General features: G+C 35.2%; 2 protein-coding genes across 15 annotated transcripts; one reads left to right on the forward strand and one right to left on the reverse strand.

Moving 5' to 3' along the window:
- Positions 1–14,031: 14,031 nt before the first annotated feature.
- On the forward strand, positions 14,032–18,557 carry LOC107876148 (nuclear pore complex protein NUP50A). Of its 14 annotated transcripts, none has more exons than XM_047413773.1 (4): positions 14,041–14,202; positions 16,578–16,648; positions 16,773–17,688; positions 17,788–18,557. In XM_047413773.1, the coding sequence occupies exons 3-4, from the start codon at positions 16,905–16,907 to the stop codon at positions 18,240–18,242; spliced, it is 1,239 nt and encodes a 412-aa protein (XP_047269729.1). In that variant the 5' UTR covers positions 14,041–14,202; positions 16,578–16,648; positions 16,773–16,904; the 3' UTR covers positions 18,243–18,557. The 14 variants fall into 14 exon arrangements, with proteins under 14 accessions (XP_047269730.1, XP_016578657.1, XP_047269729.1 ...); XM_047413772.1 differs by having other exon boundaries at positions 16,776–17,688; XM_047413776.1 differs by having other exon boundaries at positions 16,818–17,688.
- A 1,165-nt stretch (positions 18,558–19,722) lies between these two features.
- Positions 19,723–20,677, reverse strand: LOC124899323 (thionin-like protein 2). Its single transcript, XM_047413777.1, has 2 exons — positions 20,264–20,677; positions 19,723–19,947 (listed from the first exon to the last, which is right to left on the reverse strand). The coding sequence occupies exons 1-2, from the start codon at positions 20,586–20,588 to the stop codon at positions 19,877–19,879; spliced, it is 396 nt and encodes a 131-aa protein (XP_047269733.1). The 5' UTR covers positions 20,589–20,677; the 3' UTR covers positions 19,723–19,876.
- Between the last annotated feature and the right edge of the window lie 5,142 nt (positions 20,678–25,819).

The raw sequence follows: 25,819 nt of genomic DNA on the forward strand, positions 1-25,819 counted from the left end.
TTTTCAATATAATGAGACTGTGACAATGCTAACCCTTGTGGAGTTCGATGGATTCTTATACCTAAGATCACATCTGCAACTCCAAGATCTTTCATATCAAACATGCTCTCGAACATTCGTTTGGTTGCATTTATGTCACAAATATCTCTGCCAATGATCAACATATCATCCACATATAAACAAACAATGACTTGGTGATTTGGTGTGTCTTTAATGAATACACATTTGTCACATTTATTTATCTTGAATCCATTTGTCAACATGGTTTGGTCAAACTTTGCATGCTATTGCTTAGGTGCTTGTTTTAATTCATAAAGTGACTTAACAAGTTTACACACCTTATTTTCTTTTTCTGGAACCACAAAACCCTTAGGTTGTTCCATGTATATTTCTTCCTCCAAATCTTCATTTAGGAATGCGGTCTTCATATCCATTTGATGGATTTGAAGATCGTATACCGCCGCCAAGGCAATTAGCATTCGAATCGAGGTTATCCTTGTTACTGGCGAGTATGTATCAAAGTAATCAATGCCTTCCTTCTGTTTGAAGCCTTTTACTACAAGTCTTGCCTTGTATTTGTCAATAGTACCATCCACCTTCATTTTCCTTTTGAAGATCCATTTAGAACCTAACGGTTTATTTTTGGGAGGAAGGTCAACCAATTCCCATATATGATTGCTTAAGATTGAATCTATCTCACTATTGACTGCCTCTTTCCAAAAGGATGAGTCTGACGACGACATCGCTTCTTTAAATGTTTGAGGCTCATTTTCTAAGAGAAATGTTACAAAATCCAATTCAAACGAAGTTGAGGCTCTTTGACGTGTACTACGTCTTGAATTTTCTTCATTATATACATTCTCACTTGGTTTATATCGAGGTCATTTAGATCCTCCACTAGACTGTTCATATCTAAGTTTATACGGATAAATATTTTCAAAGAATTCAGTATTATCTGATTCAATTACCGTATTTTCATTAATATTCGGATGTTCGGATTATGAACCAAAAATCGACATGCTTTACTACTTTTAGCATATTCTATGAACACACAGTCCACCATTTTAGGTCCTATCTTAACCCTTTTAGGTATATGAACTTGAACCTTCGCTAGACACCCCCACACTTTGAAATATTTCAAGTTGGGTTTCCTTCCTTTCCATTTTTCGTGAGGAATTGATTGTGTCTTACTATGGGGAACTCTGTTGAGTATACGATTGGCCGTAAGGATAGCCTCCCCTCATAAGTTTTGTGGTAAACCAAAACTTATAAGTAAGACATTCATTATTTCCTTCAAAGTTTGGTTTTTCCTTTCCGCAATTCCATTAGATTGAGGTGAATATGGGGTAGTAGTTTCATGGATTATTCCATTCTCTACATATATTTTCGTAAAGGGAGATTCATATTCTTCACCCCTATCACTTCTTATCATTTTGGTCTTTTTGTCTAACTGATTTTCAACTTTAGTTTTATATTGCCTAAACGCATCATTGCTTCATCCTTACTATTTAGCAAGTAAACATAACAATATCTAGTGCAATCGTCAATGAAAGTTATGAAATACTTTTTCCCACCACGTGATGGTATTGACTTCATATCACAAGTGTCAGTGTGTATTAAGTCTAAGGGATTGGAATTCCTTTCAACGGACTTATAAGGATGCTTTGCATACTTCGATTCCACACACGTTTGACACTTTGATTTATTGCACTCAAAGTTTGGCAAAACTTCTAAGTTAATCAGTTTTCATAACGTTTTGTAATTAACATGGCCTAAAAGTTCATGCTATAAATCATAAGACTCAAGCAAATAAGAAGAATTCAAACTTTTATTTATTTCAACAGTCATTACATCCATCTTATAAAGGCCTTCGGTCAGATAGCCTTTTCCTACATACATTTCTCCTTTGCTAATTATAATTTTTCCAGAAACAGTTACACATTTGAATCTATTCTTATCTAGGAGTGAAACTGATACAAGAATGACAAGGAAAGCACAAAACAAATACCAAATCAGTCCACAAGTTTGAAGAACCGAGGACCCCTATGGTGACCACGCTCGGATTCACTACAGCAACAATGAAAACACAATAACAACAAGATATTGAAGGTGTAAATACACCAAAACAGAAACAATATGACGAGATAGAAAACAATAACAAGATAGGAACAACACGCAATTTTACTAACTAGAGATAAAAACGTTTATAAGAACACAAACTACTACAAGATTACTATAAAAGTAAAGGGATAGTTAGATAGACTTATTGAAGGTATAATCTTAAGAACCCGAGAGCATATTCCACTCTTAGACCCTTAACACTACACACAACATTCATCTATCTCTTACGAAGATACAAGGTCGGAATCCACCTCCCAAGCATTACGTTTCTAAGCCATGAGATCAACAAGAGTGATTTTACACTCTCTATGCCTAATTTCGGTTTTGGTGCCTCAAGGAGAGAGAACTTGTGTTTCTTTGTGTTTCAAGACTTACAACATCATGAATAATCTAAGTCTAAAAGCCCTACAATGTTCTATTTATACTAGGTTACAAATAAAATACAAAATGTCCAAAATGCCCTTTTAAGAGCTAGGCTCCCTTCAAGTGTATTTAGGGGATGCCTTGTTGTGTTCCAAGGATCCTTTTTACACTCCAAGTGTGAGATTAGGGTCGGTTTGGTGTGTTTTAATTCCTTCACTCGCACACTCCAAGCCCCGGGTTCATTACATTCTCATATGCGTCTATCTTCGTAGTCGTACTTGTATCATCCTCCCCTCCTTAAAAAGGATTTGACCTCGAATCTATGCCTTGCAAAATCAAAGAGAGACAAACAAGCACAGTTCCTCATGGAATGAGGGTTAGGATTAGCAAAAAATAAACAATAATGGTATGCACTCAAAACACTCAAAACAGCCCACACCAATAAAAAAGAAACCGAGGACCCTTTGAGTTCAAGTCTCGGCCAACAACAAATCTCGACATGCCAAGGTGGTTCATAGTTGACATATAACCAAGAGTCCTTAGTGTTAAACATTATGAATCCATCGACAAATTCACTAAGGACTTGGCTATGATACGAACCCGAAAGAAATGCACATAAGCCGAGAGTAAATCTTCCCCACTCTAAGATGGCACCGGGATCAAATGGGAAGAATGTCCATAGACATGAGTCTAAGCAACACACCCATTTCCCATAGTCTTTACCATAACCACACGGCCTACTCTTTACATTGGCATACATATCATCACAAGTAAAGAGAGAGTAGAGAAAGACGACACTCAATTCTACTTCTACTATGGTGTCCTCGGAAAAGCCACAACAAAGTAGAAAAAGAAGTAGTTTCCAAGACCACACATTCCTTACCCTTAAGAGTACTCTCATCTTTCAAGAAGATATTTTCATATTTAGGAGGAATGTTGTCACACCATCGTGGGTTAGCATATACGCTATAGCTTCCAAGGCAAGCTATACCATCATTTTCATCACTAGGTCTATCAGGAGTGTTTAAACTATCTTCAAACAAAACATTGTACCTAAAGAGTGAATGATCTAACCCGCGGACAGATTTGGAACTTTCACTCTCTAAGAAATCATTATCAAGTTCCAAAGATACGTCAAGCACACGATTAACCCTATGAGCCAAGCAAACATTAGAATTCTTACAACAACATAGGCTCATGGGTTCACTCCTTTTTTCTTGACCAACATTTTCAAATTCTTCACTCACTTGAGACTCATTAATCACATCACACATATTCTCAAGTGGTGGGCAGGTTTTATGCACAAGTTGGTCAACACAATTTTCATACGATGATGTACTTTCATTCAACACAATAGCTTCAACACTAGGTGGACACAAATCGATCTTACTAGAAGAGTCGATTCGGTCATCTATAGGATCAACTAGTGAATCCACTCGCACAACTTTTACATTATCTACAAATGGTAAGAAATCAATATACTCATATGTAGGTAAGCTACTACTCACACTCAACGGCTTATTAGTCATACGTTCATCATCCACATGTACCAAAGTGTAAGAGATAGATATTTTACATTGACGTTCATGAGTATGTTCGTCTTTACCTTGGTGTGAAAGTCCTTCACAAGTTTGGGCAGCAAATTTCTTTAGGAAGATCTCACCGCAAGGTGTTTGGACCTTAGGTTTTGAATTTGTTGGGATAAGTGTGGATACCAATTGGTGTAGCCTTTCAATGTGCCATTTCATATCTTCAACATTGTCGGTGATGCGGGCAAACATGGCATCGATATTAGTGGTATCCATGGTACCTAAAAGAAAAGACAACAACGAACAACAAAACAAACAAACTTGTTAGCTAAAAAATGTCCCACCACACTCTCACTCTCAATTTTGACCTCACACTTGGTTTCACAAGTGTTGAAAGCCGGATTGTACTTCGTGAGTGATTGAGGGAGGAGTCCACCTTGATCCGGAATAGATTTTCGTTCGAGTTGACTCAAAGAAAATTTACTTACGGACTTGAACCAACAAAATACAATGAGTTCACAAAAGAGAAAAGCACACAAAGAACGTTAACACGAACAAATGGACACAAAACTAATTTACAATCTAGTAGGAGTTTACTAGCTTGTCAATTAGCATTCGAACCAATCAAACAAAACTACGGAACAATAAAAAGAAACTAAAAAAATCTGAAATTTGAGTCAAAATTTGATGCGTGAACAATTACTTGATGACGTGGCAGCCACGTATTGGTTGCGGTCTTTCTAACGAATTGTTATTCTCAAATGTTCATGTCTTGGTCAAAAATTTAATTTGAATTGGTGGGATTTTGTTTTAGGAGAGAAAAATAAGTCTTGGAGCCTTTTTCAATTTTCAAGACTTTGACTTTACTTGTACTTCTCCTTAAAACATGCGTCCTTGGATCATGAAAAGTTGTTGGAAAGTGGTTGAGATGTGATTGACTAGTTGATGAGTGATGGTAAGTCTTTCAAGACTAACAAAGCTTCACCTTTTTTTCCTTCGCCTTTATAGATCTAAGGTTCACTTTATTTTAACAAGCTATGAAGGTTGTGAAGAACTTCAAGAACAAAATCAACAATCACCAAGAACAATCAACAACAATCTCCAAGAACACCAATAATTTCACACGATTAACTTCCAGTTTTCACAATACAATATCTTCAACACTTGGCCAAAACAACTACAACTTCAACAAAATGGTTCTTAGGCCACCAATGAACAACAATATCACGTGGCCAAGCTTATAACAACAACAAGATGAAGGCCACAGGGACAAAACAGTCTACCACAACAATGTTCAACAATAAATCGGCCAAGTCCAAGTTCACGACTACAACTTCAACAAATATAAGCTCAAACTTAGATTTAGACTCAAAGTGTTAGTGGAGAACAAAGCTAACACTATAAACACTCAAGACAAGTAAAAATCTCGGCCAAGACACAATAAGAACACAATTTTTGGCCAAGAACACAAAATGGACATATTATTCTTTTTATGGAATTTTGCTTAAATTCCACAATACAATCTCCACAATATACATTCAAAACTTGAACCAACAACATATCACATGTTCAAGTCTTGAACCTGCAACAACAATACCAACAATAATCGGCCACACTTTGTTCACATTAACAACATCAATATTTCAAGCCCAAATCTAAGATATAGACTCAAAGTGTTAGTGGAGAACAAAGCTAACACTAGAAATACTCAAGACAAGTAAAAATCTCAGCCAAGACACAATTAGAACACAATTTTTGGCCAAGAACACAAAATGGACAGATTGTTCTTTTTCTGGAATTTTTAGATTTTTATTTTTTTTTATTTTTCAAGTGAGCTAGCCCAAGATTTGATCTTGTAGGAACAAGATCAAGTCATGCTTTGATACCAAATGATACAAGAATGACAAGGGAAGCACGAAACAAACACCAAATCAGTCCACAAGTTTGAAGAATCGAGGACCCCTTTGGTGACCACTCTCGAATTCGCTACAACAACAATGAAAACACAATAACAACAAGATATTGAAGGTGTAAATACACTAAAACAGCAACAATATGGCAAGATGGACAACAATAACAAGATAAGAACAACACGCGGTTTTACTAACTAGAGATAGAAATGGTTATAAGAACACAAACTACTACAAGATTACTATAAAAGTAAAGGGATAGTTAGATAGAATTAATGAAGGTATAATCTTAAGAACCCAAGAGCATATTTCATTCTTGGACCCTTAACACTACACACAACGTTCATCTATCTCTTACGAAGATACAAGGTCAAAATCCACCTCCCAAGCATCACATTTCCAAGCCATGAGATCAACAAGAGTGATTCCACACCCTCTATGCCTAATTTTGGTTTTGGTTCCTTAAGGAGAGAGGACTTGTGTTTCTTTGTGTTTCAAGACTTACAACATCATGAATAATCTAAGTCTAAAATCCCTACAATTTTCTATTTATACAAGATTACAAATAAAATACAAAATGTTCAAAATGCCCTTTTAAGAGCTAGGCTCCCTTCAAGTGTATTTAGGGGATGCCTTGTTGTGTTCCAAGGCTCCTCTTTACACTCCAAGTGTAAGATTAGGGTCGGTTTGGTGTGTTTTAAGTCCTTCACTTGCACACTCCAAGCCCCTGGTTCATTACATTCTCACAGGCGTCCATCTTCATGGTTGTACTTATATCAGAAACAAAAATTAAGTTCCTACATAACTCCGGAACATATAACACATTGTTCAGTGTCAAGACCTTGTCAGAAGTCATCTTTAAGCAAATTTTTCCTGTTCCCTCCACCTTAGCAGTAGCGAAGTTAGCCATGTAGATCATTTCTTCTGCTTGACCCGGAGCAAATGACGAAAACAACTCCTTGTTGGCACATACATGGCGGGTGGCACCAAAATCCATCCACCATTCACAAGGATTCCCCGTCAAGTTGCATTTTGAGAACATAACACACAGATCATCGCATTCTTTGTTGGATTCAATCATATTTGCTTGATCCTTCTTCATGTCTTTCTTTGAGGAACGACAATCTATGGACTTGTGGCCAATCTTGCCACAGTTGAAGCATTTTTCCTTGAACTTTTTCTTGGGTTGATGGCTTCGTTGTTCTGCTTTCTTTCTTTTCTTGGAATTGTTTTGGCCATCTTCTACAATATGTGCTCTATTAATTGTAGAATTCCCCTTTGACCTTCTTTCGGCAGCTTTATTATCCTCTTCAATACGAAGTCGGACAATAAGATCTTCAACAGTCATCTCCTTACGTTCATGCTTTAAGTAGTTTTTGAAGTCTTTCCACAAAGGTGGTAGCTTCTCAACTATCGCTACTACTTGGAAAGCATCATTCACAATTAAACCTACAAAACAGTTTATGTGAGTATTAAGAACATTTTTAATTTGTTCAACTAAGGTATTTTTCAAAGATATACCTTCTGCTAGGAGATCATGTATGATGACTTGCAACTCCTGTACTTGAGAGACAACAGATTTGCTATTTATCATTTTGAAGTTCAGGAACTGTGAAACAAGAAATTTCTTAATTTCCGCATCCTTCATCTTATATTTTCGTTCAAGTGTCCCACCAGTTCCTTTGATGTCTTGGTTCTACTATAAACATTGTAGAGGTCTTCTTGAAGACCACTCAGAATATAATTCCTACAAAGGAAGTTCGAATGTTTCCAAGCTTCTACAATAACAAAGCGGTCTTTGTCTGAGGTTCCCTCGGGTACCTTAGGAGTGTCTTCACTAGTGAACCGTTGCAGACATAAAGTGGTGAGGTAAAAGAACATCTTTTGCTGCCACCGCTTGAAGTCAATGCCCAAAAATTTTTTGGGCTTCTCCGTCGGTGCCATTGTTGGTGGAGCATTCGTGTGACTTGATGTGGCAATATTAGTTACCCCCACAGACATTGTCGCATCCATCATTTGATTTTCCTTAGTCATCTTTCTTGTCAACACAAGACAGAAAAATTTAGTATTTTCAGAATACTACTTATAAAGTTAAATAACTTTTCAACTTTTGTTCTTGTTTCTAATTAACGATGAAGTTTTTATAACTTCAAATCGTCAACCGAGTGAACTTTAACTTGTGATGAAGATTTTATGTCTTCTAATCACTAGTTAAATTCAAGCGGAGTAGAAAACTTAAAACTTTAATCTCCAAAAATAAGTTATACAGATTCTGTAATAGTAATTATTTCCTTAAGATTGTTATTTTATTTGTACTTCGGGTACACAGAATCTGTTTATTACAACACCAACTTCAACTTGAGTTCAAGTATAGACAAGAACACAATGAAGTATATCAATACCCTCAACATAAGATCAAAATGGCATTTCCAAGAGGTGTATTTTATTTTGCAGAAATTAAGATGAAACAGAAAATAGCCAAGTCGTCCGAATTCACGGATTTTCCTTAAGGAAATAATCCCCCTCACTGTACCCGAGGTTGTAGAATTTTTCCTTCCAGGATAAAATGGCTAACAGACCAACAGTAGCGGTACCTCAAACAGTTGGAATATCTTCAAACTCACAGAACATTTTGAGTGATCACACAGAATATTTTTTAGACAAGAAGAGAGTTTTTAATCTTAAAAATTTCATACTAAACCTATGGAAGAAATCGGATTTATATAGCCACAACATGCCTCTTCTGAAAAGAGGCAATAGTTCACTCCAAAGGTTACACCTTTGCTGTAAGTTTATGTATGTTCATCAAAGATTACATCTTTTCCTGAACAGTCATCTCATTTCATAAATCAGTGTGTCACTTCATTGAATTCCTTCTGAAGCATTATTTCAAAACATTGCAACCTTCTGTAGCCTCAGTTCAGAACAATGTATCCTTCTGAATCATCATTTTGAACCATTGCAACCTTCTGTAGCCTCAGTTCAGAATAATGTATCATTTGCCAAATACAAATCCAAATCCAAATTTGAAGCCGAAGCCGAAGCTGAGCCGAGCGAGCGACGATGGCGCGAGGCATCTATTATTTCTTGCCTCACTCGCCATGTGGAGCAAGCGTTCTTGATTATAAACACTTTCAAGTTCTCTTCTTCCACCAATGTGGGAGAAAGAGTAAGCTTTCTAATTTGGGAGTACACTTTCCATTTTAGTGTCTCCTTCCCTTCCATAATTTTATTCTCCATTTTTCCATTCGCACTTCTTTCATATACTATGAACTCAACAATAGGGAGAGAGAGTAAAGTAATTAAAAAAGTGGGAGAGAGTGTAATTACTTCCAAAAGGGTTGGTATTTATGTTATTTATTCAAATATATATATAAATGTTGAACCCTTTGGACTATTTTGTATACACCTCTGAACCCCTTAATAAAAATCTTGGCTCCGCCACTGGTATGTTGAGCTAACTGATTGTTCTCTCTGCATTTAAAGTTCCACACATTCTTGAGGAGTCGTTTACTTGATGGAATGGGATAGATAAAAATATCTCATGTGTCGAGATTTCATGAGGTATCTCACTATTTAATTTATTCACAAATGACTGAGAAAAAAAACTAATCCTCGAACTAAATATATATCGAACAAAATAATCTCATAAAATATTTCAAAACTATAATTATCACACCAACAGGATGATTCCGACTTTATCTTTGTTGTCTAATCAATTTTACTGAAAACACACAAAAAATTACACTTAAGAGCATGTTTGGATTGACTTTTAACTTTAGAAGGCATAAATTAGATATCCTAACTTATTATTTTGACTTGTTTTTATTATTTTAACTTAAAAATCAAGTGGTTATAAGAACATTTTAAATTTACTAATACTACTTCCTTTCTTTAGAATTAGTTCACCCTTTTCTAAAAATATTTATTTTAATTTACTTGTCTCTTTTATGAAATCTAAGCAAATATTATAATGTTTGTTTAATGTATCTGTATCATTAAATGACTAAACAAAGTGTATATATTTTAACAACAATAACAACATACTCAGTGTATTCCCACCTAGTGAGGTCTGGGGAGGGTAGAGTGTACGCAGACCATACCACTACCCCAGGAGAAGTAGAGAGGCTATTTCCGATAGACCTTCAGCCAGAGGCGAACCCAGGATTTGAAGATAGAGGGTGCACTATTATCTTTAACATGGTCATGTTTATTAACTACATAATTTGACATACAATTTTTTTAAACTTAAAAATTACAAAAAAAATTATGATCAAAGTATAAACTTCAAAATGATCAAATGACGTTAATTTAGTACTAATATAACAAAAGTAGACTATCCTTTCATACTGGACATCGACGCATTTTCATATTCTGAAAACGGTCAATGATTGCATTGTTGCTTATATTTACAAATACATCCTTCTTAATGTAACAAACTAAATAATCAATTAAAAAATGCATCACAAATACTTCTACGCAACTCATTCTTGATATGCTCCATGGATGAAAAAGCTCTCTCTACAGTTGCAACCGTAGCGAGAGAATTGAAAAGGCTATCAGTTGAGTGTGTGTGTTCTAACGTATATTTAGTAGTCATTTGGTCATGAAAATTATTTTATTTTTTTCTAAAATTATTTCACTTTAGTGAAAAAAGTGAAAACAAGATGGGTTTGACCATCAAAATTCCAAATATAATTCTGGAATCATATTTGGAAAAGTAAAAATAAGTTTTACTTGTTTTCACTTTTTTCACTCATATTTCTCTCACAAAATTTTTAAAACAACTTTAATTTATAATTATGGTCAAACACAACTCTAATTCCAACTTCAACTTCAACTCTAACTCCAACTTCAAAAAATTATGATTTTCATGGCCAAACGGGGTATACTTGACTTGAAGAGAACTTGGGAAAATTATAAATTTTAGGGATTTGATGTTGTGGGCTTGACAGTTTTGGGTTCGGGATTGGAGAATTGCCATGGCCCATAGGTTTATTAAATAAGAATATATATCAAATTAATTTAAATGACTGGAGCATTAATTGTAAAGGCAAAAACAAGAAAGGGACGCTTGCCAGGAATCGAACCCACAACGTCCCAGGTCAAGAGACCTTTCATCTGCTTTTTAGACCAGTGCACCCAAATGACATTTGATATTATGGGTGCACAATTTAATATATTACCATGTTTTTACAGTATCTATACATATATGTACGATTTTTTTGAAAAGTTACTGGGTGCACGTGCACCCTCACGGATCCATATGAGTCCGCCTCGGCCCCGGCTTAGGACCGATAACAGTAAAACAAACATAAAAGGTAAGTGCATAATAAACTAGTACAGGATACAAAATAAACTAACACCACTAGCCCCAAGATAATACTACAACCACAACACTACGAACAAGAAACTCCAGACACAAAGGAGCGCTCCCCTACTATTACCAACGCACTCCCACCCCTAAACTATCTACCCTAATCCACGTCTTCCACACCTTCCTATCAAGGATCATGTCCTCCGTAAGCTGTAACTGTTCCATATCATGCCTAATCACCTCCCTCCAATTTTTCTTCGGTCTACCTCTACCCCGCCTAAAACCATCCATAGTCAGAGTCTCACACCTCTGCACTGGAGCAGGACCCCTCCTCATCACGTGCCCGAACCAACATAGCCTCACTTCTCGCATCTTATTCTCCACCGAGGCAACTCCCACCTTCTCCCGAATAATCTCATTCCTCACCCCATCTTTCCTGGTATGTCCACATATTCATCGCAACATTCTCATCTCCACCACCTTCAATTTTTGGATGTGGGAGCCGACCGAACTACTACTCTGTAGAACTTACCTTTAAGCTTTGGGGGCACCTTCTTATCACAAAGAACTTCCGAAGCGAGCTTCCATTTCAACCACCCTGCCCCAATATGATGCGTGACATCCTCGTCAATCTCACCATGATCTTGAATCATAGACCCCAGATACTTGAAACTCTCTCTCTTCTGAATGGCCTATGAGTTCAGCTTCACAACCACTCCAGCCTCTTGCGACATATCACTGAACTTACATTCCAAGTACTCCGTCTTGGTTCTACTTAACCAAAAACTTTTAGACTCAAGCGTCTGTCTCAAAATCTCCAAATTATCATTAACTCCACCTCGAATCTCATCAATCAGAACCACATCAACTGCAAATAACATACACCAAGGCACCTCTCATTGAATATGTCGCGTCAAAACATTCATCACCAAGGTAAATAAGAACATGCTAAGAGTCTATCCCTGGTGCAACCTATCAAAACTGAAAAGTGCTCCGAATATCCATCTACCGTCCTCACACGAGTTTTTGCACCATCATACATATCCTGAATCAACCTAGTATACGCCACAGGCACCCCTCTAGCCTCCAAGCACCTCAACAGAATCTCCCTGGGAACTCTTTCATATGTTTTCTCAAGATCAATAAACACCATGTGCAAGTTCTTCTTCCTCTCCTGAAACTGCTCCACTAATCTCCTCATAAGGTGAATGGCCTCAGTGGTCGAGCTACCTGGTATGAAACCGAACTGATTCTCAGAGATCTTTACGATCCTCCTCATCCTCAACTCTACCACCCTTTCCCAAACCTTCATAGTATGACTCAACAACTTAATACCTCTATAGTTGTTGCAACTCTGGATGTCTCCCTTGTTCTTATACACTGGAATCATCGTGCTCTACCTTCACACTTCAGGCATCTTAGCTGCCCTAAAAATAATGTTAAACAACCTTGTCAACTACTCCAAACCTGCCCCGCTAGTGCTTTTCAAAAAATTTACTGAAATCTCTTCTGGCCCCGTCGCCCTACCTCGCCGCATCCTGCGGATAGCTCTCTTGACCTCCTCAACCTCGATACGTCTACAATAACCATAATCACGACACTCCTCAGATTTCTCCAAGTCACCCACCATGAAACTTTGTCCCCCTCATCGTTCAAAAGTGTATGAAAATAGAACTACCACCTCTCCCTAATGAGGGCATCCTCAACCAACACTGTACCCTTCCCTTCTTTGATGCACTTCACTTGGTTAAGATCACGAGCCCTCCGCTCCCTGGGCTTAGCCAACCTATACAACTTCTTATCTTCGTCTTTCTCCTCTAAAGCCTCATACAAGCTCTCAAAAGTTGTTGTCTTAGCCGCCGTAACCGCTAACTTAGCCTCTGTTCTAGCTACCTTATACTCCTCCTTATTCGTCTGCCTTTCCTCATCATCCTTGCTCCCAACCAACTTAGCATAAGCCACTTCTTAGACTCTACCTTTCTATTGATTTCTTTGTTCCACCACCAGTCTCCTCGATGTTTGCCAGATCGACCTCTCAAGACACCCAATACCTCTTCAGCAGTCTCCCTAATATAGCTGGCAGTCGTCTCTCACATACTATCCACACCCCCTCTACTCTCCTAAGCCCCCTATTCTTCAACTTCTCTTCCATTTCCAAAGCACTAGCCAAAGTCAAGGTACCCCACTTAATCCTGGGCCGAGCTTCCCCATTTCTCTTCTTTTTACCCTTATTGATAACCAAGTCCGTCACCGACAACCTATGTTGAGTCGAGAGATTCTCGCTAGGTATGACTTTACAGTTTTTACATAACGCTCTAACCCCTGTCCTAAGAAGCAAAAAGTCTATCTGAATCTTGGCCACTGAACTACGAAACGTAATAAGGTGATCCCCTTTCTTGAAAAGCTCGAATTTGCTATCCACAACCTAAAAGCCCTAGAAAAATCCAAAAGAGAAGCTCCTCCTTCATTCCTCTCCCCAAAATCGAAACCGCCATGCACATCATCATAACCTCTCGACAACCATTAAAAGGGTTACTTGGTACCAATTGTTGGCAGAGGGTGGTAGGTATCCGTATAACTAATTGCGTGCAAGCTGATCCGGACACTATAATTATAAAACAGAATTAATAAAATTAATCTAATAAAATAAATTCTTAATAAATTTTTTCTTATTAAGTAGGTGTTAAATCAACAAGGATCAATTATTTTAATACAAAAAGAATACAAACATACTTTAAAAATTATTTTAATTTAAAAATAGTTAAAATAAGTCCACCTGGCTGTTAGAATTAAGAAAAATGTAAAAGCAATAAAGGAAACAAAATGAAAAAAGAGAAAAAAGAAAACACAAAGCTCACTGTGTTCATTAGCTCCGTCTAGGGTTTTCTATACATTTCCACTCACAGATTTATTACGGAGAGAGTTTCCTAAAACTACTTCGGAGACTTTAGATTTCTACCAGGTAACGTCGATCTCGCATTCTTACTTTTGTATATATGCATTTTCTACAATTAACTCCATTTTTATTCAATTTATTTGATTAACTATCGGGAAAACCCAAAATTTAAATGCAGCAGGAGTGTATGTGTGTGTATAATAGATATACACAAAAAAATTTAATGAAAAGTTCAATTTTTTTTGTTGTTTGTGAGAGAAGGTTTTACGGTAAAGTACTGTATGGTGAATGAACTGAGATTGAAATATTTTTATAGGTAAGTGTTGAAATGAACTACATTCTGTGATTCGTTACTATCGCGATAAACAAAAATCATATCCTGTCACTGATTAATTCTCTTCATGAGAGGAAAAATAAGAATCTAGAACAGATTTAGGTCTACTTTTACGCGTCACTTACTGAAATAACACTCGTACCATTTCCGCTCAACCATTTGACAATGTCAAAAGGCGACAAGGGCCTATCTCACTGAGGGGGAGAAGCGAGAGGTGATGCACTTTCCTTTTTGAAGTAGGCGCCAATTAGAAAGGGAGCCTTGGAGTAATTGGTAAAGTTGTTGCCATGTGATCAGGAGGTCACGGGTTCAATACTTGGAAACAGCCTCTGGCGGAAATGCAAGGTAAGGTTGCGTACAATACACCCTTGTGGTGGAGCCCTTCCCTGGACCCTGCGCGTAGCGGGAGCTTTAGTGCACCGGGCTGCCCTTTTAATTAAAATGTTTAAGTGCATGTATAAATAACCAGAGTCTCAATAGCAATAATATATTAGTACATATTTTAATTCAAAGACTAAAAGTAGATATTAGATGCCAAAAGTCTAAAACTTTAATGACTTATAATAATTCATAAGACAAGCAATGCTAAGAGTCTATTCTTCTTCAAGATTTTTAAATTATTGAAGTCCAAGATTCTCAGTATTATATTGCTCCTCATCCTTTTCCTCCTCGGAGTCTTCATCAATTAGGGTCTGAGTTCGACTTGAACTTGTAGTAGCTAACTCATTTGCCCTTAAATTAGAGAACTTCCCCTAAGGCCGTATATATTCTTCTCAACTCCAACCACATAGCAACAGTACCCCAACCAAGATCACCTCCCTCATGTTTTAGTTCATCCTCTTGATCTTCGGGGCATCCAATTAACCATTCATTTGCCTAACTACTTGTTATAACTACTTTCAAGCATATATGTTATCTATTCAAATAAAGTAATTCATGTATATCATTCCATTGCTTGAAAGTAAATCTGTTTGATTTTTATGCAACATAACACTGCTAACTCATGATCATTTTATTTGGCATGAAATAACAAGTCATTAAATATGTCAAATATGTTATTCCTAAATTTATAATGCATTTCAAGATCATCGCAAAGCAAGTTATCTACCATAACACTTGTATAAAAAACACATTCAGTAAGAAGAGTTCAATAAAGTAGAACCGGATCAATCTTTGCCATTACCTTCGTGATCTATTGTTGACTCACTTTTGCCCTATGACTTGCTGCCTTAGGATCATCGACTGAAACCAATCCGTTGCAGACCTTTGAAAGTTGTGCTGTTATATCCATTCTTTTTTAAAAAAAATCTGAATAGGGCCAGTCACATATCGCTACAATTACCATATATTTACTTTCTTTGTCACCATTATTTATTTTTAAAGAAAAATAATGGCTCTCTACCTGTATTAGTAATTGGATACAGCAGGTTTGTATAGTTGACCTATTTTTCACCAAAAATGTTGTTGAGCCTGTATCCAAAAGAAAGATATTTGTAAAGATGGACGTAATACCAATCCACAAAGGGGAGAGACAGAGAGAGCAGAGCTTTGTGGTGGCATTTAGAATGTACTTTCACCCCAATACTGTTGGGCTTCAGTGCGCTGTATGGTAAGGTTCTATGAGATGTCAAGGCAGTTGTCAATTGCTTATCATGTGCCTCGTGGTTGTGGTGAATTTATTAATGGGATTTTTCCACACAGAGCTTGATTCTTGAAAAGTAGAAATAAGAGATTTTGCATTGGAGAACTCAGAGCTCCGCTTCTTGCTTTTCTTTAAGAAATTCTGTGTTCTGCTTCTGCAGTGCTGTCTGAAGTTTTCCGTGTTTCTGCTTGATCTTGATAAAGCTGTATGCATGCATATAAGCTGAAATGCTGTGAATTCAATGAACGTGCTATACAGGACTATTTATTCGCATTTTTTACATATAAAAATTATTCATTCTCATTTTTGAACTGGAATCCTTTGGCTGGCTGTGCTCTAGGAGTATATGCTCTCTTATGTTTTTGTACATATCTTAACTCATCAGTCTTATATTAACTTTTCTGTTCCTGTATATCTGGCTCTAGCTTTTGACATTCTCATTATAAGTTCTGTTGTTTCCTTCAGTGAGTTTGTTGAGTATGTTACTTGTTGGGATAGCCCGTGTCCATGCAACAAGCTGTTGTTATTCCTAAGTAGTAAGTACTACTGTCATCATTCCTCATATTCACCATGCTGAATGTTGATTAGGTTTCAGTTTGCATTCTGTTGCCTTATGCGTTTTTTAGGGTTATCTGGACTTCTGACCTTCACTCAATGCAGCAGATTGTTATGCCGCTGGAAGATTCATATCTGTTTGTTTGTCAGGTTACTGAGACTTTGTAGTGTTTCCTGAAGAAATTTGTATCTTTGTCAACTTTGTGGGAACTCTTGAACTATCTTTGTCATTTTGGGATGGGGGATGCAGAATCTCTTCAGCCATCAAAGAAAAGGGCTGCTGTAAAGGAATTATCACGAGATAATCCTGGTCTTGATGATGATAATGAGTCAACTGAGCAGGAGAGTGGAACTTTCAAGAGAGCAAGTGACGAGGTGATGGCAAGTAGGAGAATCTTGAAAGTTCGTAAAACAGCACCGACTACCACTACTCCTTCATCTAACCCTTTTGCGGGGATCCAACTGGTTCCACCTGCTAATACCAGTACAATTCCTGCCGTGACCACAACTAAAGCTGAGAGTGGGACAGCTTCCAAGGACCCAGAAGAATCAAATGATCAAAGTGAGGCAGTTAAAAAGGAAGAAACTGGTGTGAATAGGGAAGCTGATCACGGGAAGGAAACTGATGAAAGTTCTAAGCTACCAGAAAGCAAATCCGATGAGTCAAAAGCTGATGTTAATGTTCACAAGGATGTTGATACACCCAATGAACCTGAATCTACTGAAAAGAAGGCAGCAGAAAGTGAGAAAATCAATGTTGATACCGAGGCAGGCACAGTAGTGAAGAGTGCAAATGACATAGAAGTGGAAGGGAATCAGACGAAGGATGAAGAGGAAAAACACGTGGGCGATGGAAACAATGAAAAGGGTGCTGAGGCTGCATCTTTTAACTCATTTCAACAGCTCTCCAGTAGCCAAAATGCTTTCACAGGACTTGCAGGAACCGGATTCTCCAGTACTACATTCTCATTTGGAGCTAGTTCAAAAGAGGGATCTCCACTAGGGTTAGGTTCTGAATCAGGTACTGGTTCTGGTTCTCTCTTTGGAGTAAAAAGCGACCAGTCATTTTTCAGTCTTAGTCTTCCCACTAATGGAAATACTTCCCTATTCGGTAACTCAGGGTCATCTGGTATTAAAAAGGGTGAGGGAACTGGGTTTCCTTCCATGCAAGAGGTTCCCGTTGAAACAGGAGAGGAGCATGAAAAGGCAATCTTTACAGCGGACTCTGTGCTGTTTGAATTTCTTAATGGAGGGTGGAAGGAGCGTGGAAAGGGTGAGCTTAAGCTCAATATTTCTTCAACTGGAACTGGAAAAGCTAGACTTGTTATGAGAACCAGAGGAAATTACAGGTTGATTTTGAATGCCAACCTTTATCCTGAAATGAAGCTAACAGGTATGGACAAAAAAGGCATCACTTTTGCTTGTGTGAATAGTGCTGGTGACGTGAAAGAGGGACTTTCAACAATTGCTTTGAAGTTCAAGGATGCCTCTATTGTTGAGGAGTTTCGAGCTTCTGTGATGGAACATAAAGATGAGAAGGCAGGTCCTTTGAAAACACCACAAAATTCTCCTTAAACTTAAGATTACTAGTCATGGCAAAGATGCATAGAGATTCAATATTCATCATGGAACCCATCCTACAGTTTCCCCCCTTTTTTCCACCCCTCTGCGTACAAGTAGAGTTTATTTTGTCCATAGATGGATAGCTTATTATCCTATATAGCAAGGTAGAGTCTTCTCCATTATGATGTTGTTTATCTCTTGTATTTCTTCTCTTTTTTGCCTTTTTGAGATATAACCCGTCGTTTTAGCTGTCTGTTATATTTCTTTATTTGAATCAGCTCTAGCCTTCGATCTCATTCCATCAGTTCTGATGTGTTTTTAATTTTATTTGCCTGTGGTTTGCTCCTTGAAATTACAAGTTTTGAGTATTAGATGCAACAACATACAAACTGTCATCCTATAATTTGTGGTTGGTGTGTAGGCAGCATTACCCTTACCCTGCGAAGGTAAACTCTCTGCTCAAGTAAGACATTTTTTTTAAAAATCAAGCATGTAAAGCTAGCGAAATATCACCCCGAAAGCAAATTCAATATTTTGATGACAAACCAAAGCAGTAGTATTACCATAGAGAGCAGTGTCTTTAATCCGAAGAGGTTATTGCTGTATGAAGTGTTCTTGACTTGTTTTTTATTGCAGTAGTTAATTTGGTCTTCCCAAACAGATCGTTCAAATAATCAACAAGAAATTCGATTTATCCTTATGCTAATTAGTTTAAAAAGATGCAGCTACAGTAATCCTAATTCTTTTCTTCAGAGAAAGGTTGGATCTGTTCACGTGCTATTATTAGCTCTTTACCCAATGGCATTTCCAAGTTCACGGGTCATGCAAAGACACTGTAAAATATTTAAAATTTAGTGCACCAGAGTGAATTGTCGTGCTACTTTTCACAAGTTTAACCAATTGTGAACTGAGATTCACGAAATTCCATGTCATGCACACAATCGTATGCCTTTTTTTCCTCATCAATCATATGCAGGTCTTTTTATGTTAGCTGCTTATTCAGTGCTTTCTATGATTTTCAATCAAATTGAAGAAACTCTTGTTCCAGTCACTTATGGTGCTTTTTCAACCCCTTGCTTCGTCACCGTGTCTTTTAGCTGATTGATGAGTGTCAAAGATAGATGTGTTACCTGCATGACGAAAGCTGTCAAACATTGAAGAAAGGGACGGAGGCTCGGACAAGATTGTTGGGAGCTTGATTAAATTTAAATTCGCATTGAAAAATTCACTTGAATTGTGTGCTTTAACAAATGGAACTCCATACCCAATGGTCTGACTAAGAGAATACTTTAACCAAACTTTTGTTGGTAATCATATAGAGTCTGTTGATTTGAAAAAAAGAACACTGCCTTATAATTTTTTTAGAGTAGCTTTTCTTTAAAAGTAACACTGGAGTTTAGACTTTTGTCACATTACACGATTGACCTAGTGATACTGCAGAATTTATTCTTCTTCTGAAGTCTACAAAAGGATCAAGGAAAGGAGGCCAAAATTCAGAAGCACACTCTCATGAATTACTTTTCAATCTTCAAACTTGAAAACAACATAAGCAAAAAAGAAAATTTTCGAAAAATGGGAACTGCCACACACACACACATACAAAAAAAAAGGTAAAAAATGAAGAGTAGACTGTAGTAATGCCACTTCTATGGAGACGAGTAGTTCTTGGTGCACATTCTTGAGCAGGATCCAACGCAGTCATCCATTTTTCCACCATCTAACAACAAAGAATCAAAAGAGAAGTTAAGTTAAAGAGTAAATACACCAAGAGAAAGTAGTAAATACTTCCGTCGTTTCAATATGTTTGTGTAATTTTAACTTGGTATGGAGTTTAAGAAAGTAAACAGGACTCTTGAATCCTATGTTCTTAAACTAAATATATCGTAGAATATACCAAAATGTCGTTTAATCTTGTGGTCTTAAACATGTCACGTGAAAATTTAAATTTTAAAAGTTATAGACTAAAAAGGAAAGTAAGACAAACAAATTAAAACACACGGAGTAATAAAAGATATGGAGCAAGGGAAACTTACTAGGTTGATGTTTTGTACTGAGAGTAGAACATGTAGAGAAAGCACAACCTAGTTTGCAGAAGTTAAGGTTCTTACTGTCTCCAACTGCAACATCATTTTTTGAAGTGGTAACAATAGATGAACTATTATTACCTGGATCAGAATTAAAGATACATTCTTTTAAGCATCTAGAAGTGCAAGTGCAAAGATTTTGTGAAGGTTCAATTAAGCAAAATACAAAGCATTTTGAATAACAATCTCTAAAAGTGCTAATAGAGGCATTGGACTGCCCTATAAACATCCCAAATGTCATTAAAAATAATAGAACAAGTGCCCTTAACTTCATTTTTCTTTTCACACTTTTTTTGAGAATAAAAAGTTGTTGGCCTATGGAAAATCTAAAAGTGTGCTAATAGAGCTGTGATAGGCAGTATTCACAAGTGGCATAGCATATATAGTAGTAGTAGTACTGTAATAGTAAAAGATTGATGATCCATTTGGTGTTAGCTAAAGTTGCGGTGACATGTGATGTTTTTTTGTCTTTGCCCATTGCGGTTTTATACCAGAGGCGAATTCAATATTTGAAATAAATTTTAATTGTGCACGTAAGATAATATACATATGGGAATTAACAGTTAAATATGTGTCCAAAATTGGATGGTAAGAGCAAATGCATTAAAAAAGAGAATGATGAGGGTTAAATAAAACCTTTTCCCGTGAGTATAGGGTAAATATGATATTTTCCGTTAATGATTTCATTAATCCAACTTGTGGATTAACTTATAATTTGACTATGTTGTAAAATGGTTAACTCCTTGAAAAGTGTTTGATATCCATGAAAAAATCAGGAAATTGCATGTCATATACCCAAATATAGGTGGCTTTAGATATTTGATCCCAATAAAAAATGTTTTTAAAGAATAACCGTCCTTACTTTTTAAGTATAGTACAAGTATCATTTTGCCCCTTTACACCTCATATATATTTTTTAAACTTCTCATACTTATTTGTCTCTCAAATTTTATTTTTCATTATTTTCACTTTTTATTTTTTTCTTTAGTTTTATTATTCTATTTTTTATTATTTTTAATTTTTAATTTTTTCCTTTAATTTTATTATTCTATTTTTTTGTTATTTTTACTTTTTCCTTTAATTTTATTTTCATGTTTTAATTCATTTGTCTCAACCTTTATTTTTTTTTCTCCTTTTTCCTTTTTCTCAAACATTATCTATTTTTTTTTCTTTTTTTAATTTATTTGTCTTTAACCTTTATTTTTCTTTTATTTTTTGTTTTTATCAGTCCTCTTTTTTTCCTCTCATTTTTTATTTTCTCAATTTTTTTTATTCTTCACTTTTTTCTTAATCTTTATTTTTTTCTTGTTTTTTTTTTTCTCCCTTTTTTTTTTTTTTTCTCTATTTTGTTTAATCGTTTTTTTCTTTTTTCAGTTCACTTTTTTACCTCATTTTTCTCAAATTTTATTTTTATTTTTATTTTTCCTCTCATTTTTATTTTCTCAATTTTTTTAATTCTTCGTTCTTTTCTTGACCTTTGTTTTTTTTCTTTCCTTTTTTGTGCTCAATTTTTTTTATTTCTCTCTTTTGTTTGATCTCTTTTTTCTTTTTTCTCAACTTCTATTATATTTTGCTAATAAATAAAAAATTTAATAATCCGCAAAGGGTTCTTTTTTTTTTTTTTTATATCGAAGCAAATTTAAGGGCATGAATTGTTGTTACAAAGTTCTTTGAAAATTCTTGAGATAAGTCGTGTCTCTAAGGCGGGAGTTATAGAATATCTCATAAATATAGACATAATGTGGTAGTGTCAACTCTTGCCCGTGAGGCATAATTTATTATTTGAAAGTCCTTGAGCTAAGTCTTGCCTTTAAGGCAAAAGTTGTAGAACATCCCATAAATGAAGACATAACGTGGTAGTGTCAACTCTTGTCCGTAGGGCATAATTTATTATTTGAAAGTCCTTGAGCTAAGTCTTTCCTCTAATGCAAGAGTTGTAGAACATCCCATAAATGAAGACATAATGTGGTAGTGTCAACTCTTGCCCGTGGGGCATAATTTGTTGTTTGAAAGTCCTTGAGCTAAGTTTTGCCTCTAAGACAAGAGCTGTAGAACATCTCATAAATGAAGACATAACGTGGTAGTGTCAACTCTTGCCCGTGGGGCATAATTTGTAGTTTGAAAGTCTTTGAGCTAAGTCTTGCCTCTAAGGCAATAGTTGTAGAACATCTTGTAAATGAAAACATAACGTGGTAGAGTCAACTTTTGCCCGTGGGACATAATTTGTAGTTCGAAAGTCCTTGAGCTAATTAAGTTTTGCCTCTAAGGCAATAGTTGTAGAACATCTCATAAATGAAAATATAACGTGGTAAAGTCAACTCTTACCCGTGGGGCATAATTTGTAGTTTGAAAGTCCTTGAGCCAAGTTTTGCCTCTAAGGCAATAGTTGTAGAACATCTCATGAACCAAAGTATAACGTGGTAGAGTCAAATCTTGACTGTGGGACATAATTTGTAGTTTGAAAGTCCTTAAGCCAAGTCTTGTCTCTAAGACAATAGTTGTAAAACATTTCATAAATGAAAACGTAATGTGGTAGAGTCAACTCTTGCCCGTGGGGCATAATTTGTTGTTTGAAATTCCTTGAGCTAAGTCTTGCCTCTAAGGCAATAGTTGTAGAACATCTCATAAATAAAAATATAACCTGGTAGAACCAACTCTTGCCCGTGGGGCATAATTTGTTGTTTGAAAGTCCTTGAGCTAAGTCTTGCCTCTAAGGCAATAGTTGTAGAACATCTCATAAATGAAAACATAACGTGGTAAAGTCAACTCTTGCCCGTGGGGTATAATTTGCAATTTGAAAGTCTCTGAGATAAGTCTTGCCTCTAAGGTAAGAGTTATAAAACATCTCATAAATTATAATACAATGTGACAGTGTCAACTCTTGCCCGTGGGGCATAATTTGTAGTTTGAAAGTCCTTGAGCTAAGTCTTGCCTCTAAGACAATAGTCATAGAACATCTCATAAATGAAAACATAACGTGGTAGAGTCAACTCTTATTCGTGGGGTATAATTTGTTGTTTGAAAATCCCTAATCTAAGTCTTGCCTCTAAGGTAAGAGTTATAAAATATCTCATAAATCAAAATACAATGTGATAGTGTCAAATCTTGCCCATGAAATATAACTTGTTTGAAAGTCATAAGTCTTGCCTCTACAATGTAGTAGTATCAACTCTTACCCATGAAATGTAGCTTATTGTTCTAAAGTCGTAAGTCTTACCTTTATAATGTGATAGTGTCAATTCTTGCTCATGAGATGTAACTTGAATGGAAGAAATCGAAGAAAAGAACAAAAATAATAAAAATTGTGAAAAAAGAAGAAAATGAAGAAAAATATTAAAAAAATAAAAATCAAAGAAAATGTAGAAGTTGAGAGAGAATAGAAAAAAATAAAGGTTAATAAAAAAAAGATTAAATAAAAATAAAGATCGAGAAAAAATTAAAAAGAAAATACAAAATAAAAATCAAAGAAAAATAAAAAAAAGTTTTTTTATAAAAGTTCATGTGGAAAGGTGTAAAGAAAAAAAAAAGTAAAGATTGAGAAAACCTAAAAAGAACAAAAAAAAAGGAAATAAAAAATAAAAAATAAAAATAATATAAAAATAAAAAAAAAAAAGAAATTGAGAGAAGAAAAGGGAAAAAGTAAGGGTTTAGAAAATTAAAAATAAACAGAGAAAAGAAAAAATAAAAATCAAAGTAAAATTAAAAAGAAAAAAAGGAAAAGTTGAAAGATATAAATATGGAGTTGTTATCCATGATGAAGATCATTTATGTAATTTACTCCATTAATCAGGGGTAATTTTGTTCAAAAAAATATTAGTTAATAAGTAAAGACTATTTTAAGAAAACTTTTTTATTTGGGGCTAAAATTTGAAAGTCACCCTAATTTGAGTCTATTTTTTAAATTCACCCTGAAAAAATAGATTATAAATTAAACTTGTTAATTCGACTTCTAATTTAAGGACTAACAAACTTTATTTAATACTAACTTATACGGACGTGGATTAGTCTTCAAGTCATTAATCTTAAGCTTTATTTATTTGTTTGAGGAGAAATGAGTCCTTAGGTTTTTGAAAATATTTGGACCACAATCCTACATTTTTTAAGGCTTATCTTTGGGCTTTAGCTTAGCCCAACACGTTGGAAAAGGTTTAAATGCCAAATAAATTCCGAAATTTCTTCAATTCCAATTCAATTCTGGGAAATGAATCATTAAAAAAAAATAAAAAAATTACACAAATACACAACTTTTGTTTTCAATATTATAAAAAATCCCAACTCCCTAAACATATTACAAAAATCGCAACATATACACAGAATGCTATGTATATGTCGGCTATGTTATGTATATTAATAGGAAGAGAGAGTAAAGTAATTAAAAAAGTGGGAGAGAGTGTAATTACTTCCAAAAGGGTTGGTATTTATGTTATTTATACAAAAAAAATTACTTTACTATTGAACATGCAATTTCATCTGATGATTTGAAATCGTGAGATGAAATTTTAATTTCTCCAAAAAGTTTGATTTGAGAATTTCACATCATGATTTGAAAATTTTCAAATAAAAAATTTGATCGACAAGTTTATATTTTATAAAAAAAATCGCACTATCTCATATATACCAACTATTTATTTCATATGAACAAAATTTATAGTACATATTGCTATTGTTATTGTTCCTAACCTTTAAACCATTTATATCGAATATAATTATTACTCTCATCAACCTTCAACCAACCAAATCAATTATTACTTCAAAGTGAGGAGATTGATTGTATTATGTGAGAGGACTATATTAAAGAGTAATACACTTCAACTCATGTTTAATTTTACTTTTTTATTAAATTAAAGTTTGATCAATAAACATCGTATTTTCTTTTTTGAATTGCTATGTGATAGTGTATTATACTGTTGTTATGAACTTTTGCTTAGTTGGTAAGATTGTAAAATGAATTGGGGTAATCTTGATGGTTTTCACAACTTATCAGCTTTTTTAGTTTACGAGAAAACATACAACTTAAAAATTTCAAATTGCATGTCTAAACAAAACTTTAACTTCATCACAAATGACTTCATATCATGATTTCATCTTACATGACCAAACGGTCAGACTTAAAAATCGAATATTAACTCAACATCAAGTGATCGGCCCAATCACTTGACTCATATAATTAAGGACAAACAACATAATCCCGACAGTTTGAAACTTAATTACAGAAAATCCTAATATTTTTCATAACTATTGAAGACATTTAGGGTCTGTTGAGATACATAATTAACTCCCGATACATTTTATGAAGATATATTTTTTTCCTTTATAAAGACATATAATTAATTTTCCGTACATTTTTTCTGATTTGGGATCTGTCGAGATACATAATATATCCAATGAAGATATATAATTAACTTCAAATTTATTTTTTTCAATTTTGGGTCTATCAAGATACATAATTAGCTCCCGATACATGCAAGGAAGACACATAATTAGTAGAAATATTTGTAATTACTT

This window comes from Capsicum annuum, chromosome 6 (assembly GCF_002878395.1).
Source record: "Capsicum annuum cultivar UCD-10X-F1 chromosome 6, UCD10Xv1.1, whole genome shotgun sequence".
Classification (NCBI taxonomy): domain Eukaryota; kingdom Viridiplantae; phylum Streptophyta; class Magnoliopsida; order Solanales; family Solanaceae; genus Capsicum; species Capsicum annuum.